This window comes from Rhinopithecus roxellana, chromosome 21 (assembly GCF_007565055.1).
Source record: "Rhinopithecus roxellana isolate Shanxi Qingling chromosome 21, ASM756505v1, whole genome shotgun sequence".
NCBI lineage: Eukaryota > Metazoa > Chordata > Mammalia > Primates > Cercopithecidae > Rhinopithecus > Rhinopithecus roxellana.
Window position 1 is genome coordinate 22898976 of NC_044569.1, and position 6000 is coordinate 22904975.

The window sequence follows — 6000 nt, forward strand, 5'->3', positions numbered from 1 at the left end:
GGAGAACAGCAGTTATATCTGTTGTCTTCACTTCTTTATATTCCCAGAGTCTACCACAGTGGCTGACACAAGACTGAATGACGTATCACCCCAGGATCAGTCAGGAGCCAGTTATCAATATGGAAGTATAAAAGTTGGGAACATGTGGAATTGTCCTTTTCCACTTAGGAGACCCAGACACATCTCTACCTTAGAAAACCCTGAGAAATGGGGTAAATTCTACAATTACCTGCCTCAGGAGAAAAGGTGTCCCAGGCCCTGTCTGTCGAGACCAATTCTTTCTCCTCTGCTGTGAAGCTGATCCCCAACTTCCTCCACTGACATTTACTCCATCAATGACATGCCTATCAACTGTTCTCTGCAACCTTTCCTTTTTTCCCTCAGCAGAAAAATGTGTTGTCCTATCTCAGACTCACAGCTGCAGAACACAAACTACACACCATCTCTCCTCAGCTCCTCGGTTCTCCTCTCCCTACATCTCACTCATCTCTTTGCCTCCACATCAAAATCCCAAACACCCACATTCATCCCAGTTTCCTGATCTGCCATTTTTCACACAGCAATGCTTTCTGCCTCCTGATAACCAAATCTTATGCTTATCTCACTCCCTCTCCACAGCACTTAACACACAGAACAAATACCCTGACAGTGTCTCCTTGCTTGGCTGTCATGACATCATTTTCTTCTAGTTTTAGTCTTTTTTTTTTTTTTAAGACAGGGTCTCACTGTGTCACCCAGGCTGGAGTACAGGGGTGTGATCACAGCTCACTTTAACCTCTACCTCCTGGGCTCGAGCCATCCTCCCACCTCAGCCTCTGGAGTAGCTGGGACTATAGGCATGCACTACCACACTCAGCTAATTTTTGTAGAGAAGGGGTTTCACCACGTTGCCCAGACTGGTCTCAAAATCCAGAGCTCAAGCGATCCGCCTGCCTCGGCCTCCCAAAATGCTGGGATTACAGATGTGAGCCACCACGCCTGGCCTGGTTTTACTTTTGATTAACAATTCTTTTCCAGGCTCCCGCTTCTCTCCTTAAATGTCGCTAATCCATAGAATTTCTACCTTGGTCTTTGTTTTGGCTTATTCTGTATACTCTCCAGGATGTGACTCTGTATGCTTACAACCTCTACTACCACCTGTACGCTAATAATTCCCAAATCCTTATTTCCAGCCTAGTTCACTCTCACTAGTTCTACACATGCGTATGCAAATATTCACCGATATTTCCATTTGATTGTCTCCACAAGCAACTAAAACTCAACAAGTTTAGAACCAAATTATTTTGCTCCCTTGCCCTGGCCCCAAATCTCTCTCCTTTTGTATTCCCAGAACCAATCCCTACCTACTCAGATACCCAACCCCGAAATCTGGGAGAAAACCCAGACTATTCCTCCTCCCTTTCAAAATGCAGCTACAGCCGGGAGCGGTGGCTCATGCCTGTAATTTCAGACCTTTGGGAGGCTGAGGTGGGGGGGATCACCTGAGTTCAGGAGTTTGAAACCCGCCTGGCCAACACAGCGAAACCCTGTCTCTACTAAAAATACAAAAATTAGCTAGGTGTGCTGGTGCATACCTGTAATCCCAGCTGCTACTTGGGGGCGCTGAGGCAGGAGAACAGCTTGAACCCGGGAGATGGAGGTTACCATAAGCTGAGATCACACCACTGCACTCCTGCCTGGGCAATAGAGTGAGACTCCGTATCAAAAAAAAAAAAAAAAAGAAAAAAGAAAGAAAAAAAAAATGCAGATACAAGCTTGACTCTTCTCCATCTTCAATTTTTCTCCTCTGATCAATCCTTTTCACTTTATTTGAATGGATACTCTCCTAATTTGGCCCCTCACCGCCTTCCATCACACAGACCTTGCCTCCTTGACCAGTACAATATACTGTAAGAAAAGTTACGTGAATGTGGTTTATCTCTCTCAGCATCTTATTGTGGTGTTCTCAGCCTTCCTGTGACTATGTGAAATAATAAAATGCCTACGTGATGACGTGAAGTGAAGCGAATGACACAGGCTTTGTGACACAGTGTTTCAAAATGATGAACTATTTATTCTGGAATATTTCATTTTGGACCCAGGTTAACTGTGGGTTCTTGAAACTGTGGAAAGTAAAACCACAGAGAAGTGGAGACTACGGTGTAGCTTTATTACATTATTACATAATCTTGATTTTTAGTTATCTGCATTCCCTCATTAGATTATAAGCATCTGGCCACAGGGATTTTTGCCTTGTTCAGCACGAAGTTAAGCATTACATGGATATTAATCCAAATTTCCTAGGTTAGAAGGTTGAAAAGGTTGAATGAGAAAGCACACATGTGAACCCACCACTAACAAAATTACAATTCAAGATCCCTCCTGCTTAACAGTAACAATTATGCCTTTAATGTTGGTCAGTCTCTGGCTGACGCACTGAAGAATAGCCAACAGTCCAATTCAAATATGATGCATTCTGGGGCTGGGCACGGTGGCTCACACCTGTAACCCCAGCACTTTGGGAGGCTAAGGCGGGTGGATCACTTGAGGTCAGGAGTTCAAGACCAGGCCGGGCGCGGTGGCTCACACCTGTAACCCCAGCACTTTGGGAGGCTAAGGCGGGTGGATCACTTGAGGTCAGGAGTTCAAGACCAGGCCGGGCGCGGTGGCTCACACCTGTAACCCCAGCACTTTGGGAGGCTAAGGCGGGTGGATCACTTGAGGTCAGGAGTTCAAGACCAGGCCAGGCGTGGTGGCTCAAGCCTGTAATCCCAGCACTTTGGGAGGCTAAGGCGGGTGGATCACTTGAGGTCAGGAGTTCAAGACCAGGCCGGGCGCGGTGGCTCAAGCCTGTAATCCCAGCACTTTGGGAGGCCGAGACGGGCGGATCACGAGGTCAGAAGATCGAGACCATCCTGGCTAACACGGTGAAACCCCGTCTCTACTAAAAATACAAAAAACTAGCCGGGCGAGGTGGCGGGCGCCTGTAGTCCCAGCTACTCGGGAGGCTGAGACGGGAGAATGGCGTGAACCCGGCAGATGGAGCTTGCAGTGAGCTGAGATCCAGCCACTGCACTCCAGCCTCGGCCACAGAGCGAGACTCCGTCTCAAAAAAAAAAAAAAAAAAAAAAAGACCAGCCTGGCCAACATGGTGAAATGCTGTCTCTACTAAAAATAGAAAAAAATTAGCCGGGCATGGTGGCAAGCGCCTGTAATCCCAGCTACTTGGGAGGCTGAGGCACGAGAATCACTCGAACCTGGGAGGTGGAGGTTGCAGTCAGCTAAGATCATGCTGCTGCACTCCAGTCTGGGCAACAGAGCAAGACTGTCTCAAAACAACAACAAATAAACCTGTAAATGATGAAGATTATGTTGTAGAGTACCGAAATCACATGCGAAGTCTCTGACAAATGAAAAGTTGGTGAAATAAAAATTGTTAAAAAGCCAATGATGACAAGATGGGCACTTTAGAAGGGTCACCTTTAATACTCAAGGGAAAAACACTTTTACCATATGACCAACGCTTTTTCCAAATACGTTTACCAAAAAGAACCTTTCCAAATAGGACTACAAAAAGCTACAAAAAACTCACGTGAAGATTGCTGAATCTTAGTTTAATACAATCTTGGTGAAAAAGATACAGTCGGCCGGGGGCGGTGGCTCACGCCTGTAATCCCAGCACTTTGGAAGACTGAGGTGGGCGGATCACCTGAGGTCAGGAGGCCAGCCTGGGTCAACATAGTGAAACCTCATCTCTACTAAAAATACAAAAATTAGCCAGGCATGGTGTGGGCAACTGTAGTCCCAGCTACTCGGGAGGCTGAGGCAGGAGAATCGCTTGAACCCGGGAGATGGAGGTTGTAATGAGCTGAGATCGAGCCACTGCACTCCAGCCTGGGCGACAGAGCAAGACTCCGTTTTTAAAAAAAAAAAAAAAAAGAAAGAAAGAAAGAAAAGAAAAAAATACACAGACAAATCAACACTTGACTTATTCTACAAAACGAGTCATTGTTGCAATTATACAATTTTTTGTGAAAGATTAAAAAAATTATTTTCATAATCTTCTAAGTCGATTTTCAGGACGAAAGTCCCAAGCAAGCCTCCTTTCCTACTCTTTTTGCGTATGCGTGCGTGAAATTTTAATCTCTGTTTAAGTAGGTCTACTTTGAGTGGTCTTTCTTCAGAATCAATAATCATGGACTAAGGAGTTCTTCCATTACCTTTGATGCCTCTATCAGGCACTCCAATAAATGCTTGTTCAACAACCTACCGGAAGTCCAAGACAGGGATTCAATACAAGTATTTTAGGCTACTCTTTCTTCCCTTATTGACTTACTGGACTGGGAGTCCTCTACATTAAGCCACATTACATTCTAAACTCCACTGAAGCCCTAGATCCATTCTGGGGATGGGAGACACCATTACATGAATTTCTTTTCTGAAAGAATTCCATTCCACAGAAGACTAACGATTAAGCCTAAAATCTTAAGATTCCATGATTTGTGTACAAAACACTGTGCTCATTGCGGTAGAAGAGGGGAACTGGAGCCACACAGAAGTTTAAGAATACTCCTCGATCTTACACACTACAATCTGGGAGCCACAGGAGACTGCACATAAGTTCAATGACTTCACGGAGATTGTATGTAGGCTGGCTGTAATCTCAGATTCTTAGTCTGTTCCCATATTTCTACTCACCTGACAGCTCAGAATGAAGGCGTCTGCTGTCAGCTTGAGAAACTAAGACCGAACTGTGACCACTCTATTTTCAACTGGTCTAGAACAGGGCTTTGCAAAAATTACGTTCTTTCTCCCTTAACCCTGATTGGAGAGACCTGCCCAGATCTTGGCTGGTTTGGGGACGTGAAGACCCAACAAAAGGGAAGAGTATCACAAAGTCAGTGACTCGGGAGACCCCAAGAGCGGGTCAGAAAAGACCTTTCCGCTGGAAAACGGGCCCCTCTCCCACCTGCGGCAGGTCCCCGGACCCGCCCTCCTCCTTCCCGACCACAGGCGCGGCCGCTTCCTCCCTTCTCCCCGCCTCCCACCCGCTTCTCGCGCCTCCCCTGGGTCCCAGCTCCCTAGGGGGACGGGAGATGAGCAATGATACCTGGAGGTTGGGCGAAGTGGATGACATGGCGGCGTTCCCAGGCGGTTCCCAAGGGGAACCAGGGGCGAGAAGAGCCAACAGCAGCGACGTCGAACCGCGCCCGGGGTAACAGCCCCCGAACTGGGGAGGCCGGTGGTTCTTGGACCGCGAGCAGCAACCTCCCTTCCGGAACTTGTTTTCACACAACACTCTCTCCACCAGCACTTGGACCCTCCCCACCAAACTTCCGCAATCCTGACCCCTCTAGGTTCTGGTCCCGCCTCTGCTCCGGGCACTTCCGATTTCGTCATCAGCACGCGCGCACCCAGTCACCAGACTCCCTTCTCTCGCCACAGCGCAGGCCCTCCCTAGGCCGGGAGAAGTAGCCTGGAACATAATCGAGCCCTGGCGGAAGTCGGGCTCGGCGCAGGCGCACTGAGACTCTGGCCTAGGGGCGGGGCGGCAGCCTGGCGGACCTAGTATAGCGCAAGCGCGGAAGCACAGAGCCGGTTTTATTTCTTTTTTCTTTTTTTTTTTTGTTGTCGTTGTTTGTTTGTTTGTTTCCCCACCCCCGGGGACGTCTTTTACTTTGAGATGAATTATTGGCCCTGGCTCCCTTCCCTCCTCATCCACGTGCCTTGTTGCCTCGCAGCGTTTGAGTAAAAAACTCATCCATTTCCAAGACCCGCCGACTGGGGGCTTTGGGCCTGTGACTGCGCCTCCCTCACTCCGTGTCCTCTGTGGAATGGGGGCGATCACAGTCCTCGTCTCGGTGGTGAATAATTCAGGAGGGAGTGCGCGATGAGGCGGCTGCACAGCGATTCGCTAGCAGTCAGGCCGCGGGCGGGTCGGCGCTCGTTCCAGCTTGTTCTTCCCACGCCGCTCGGCATCTTCCAAATGACTGTTGTGTTGGGAAGATGACCGTAAATAAG

At 48.2% G+C, this 6000-nt stretch overlaps 1 protein-coding gene across 2 annotated transcripts in view; it reads right to left on the bottom strand.

The window, feature by feature from the left end:
- The window catches only part of VPS4B (vacuolar protein sorting 4 homolog B), a 34377-nt gene extending 29005 nt beyond the window's left edge, over window positions 1–5372 (bottom strand). For both annotated transcript variants that reach the window (XM_030925969.1, XM_010388802.2), the window contains exon 1: window positions 5090–5372. In XM_030925969.1, the coding sequence (XP_030781829.1) occupies window positions 5090–5116 (27 nt within the window). In that variant the 5' untranslated portion in view covers window positions 5117–5372. The remainder of the gene's footprint in view (window positions 1–5089) is intronic.
- Window positions 5373–6000: the final 628 nt, after the last annotated feature.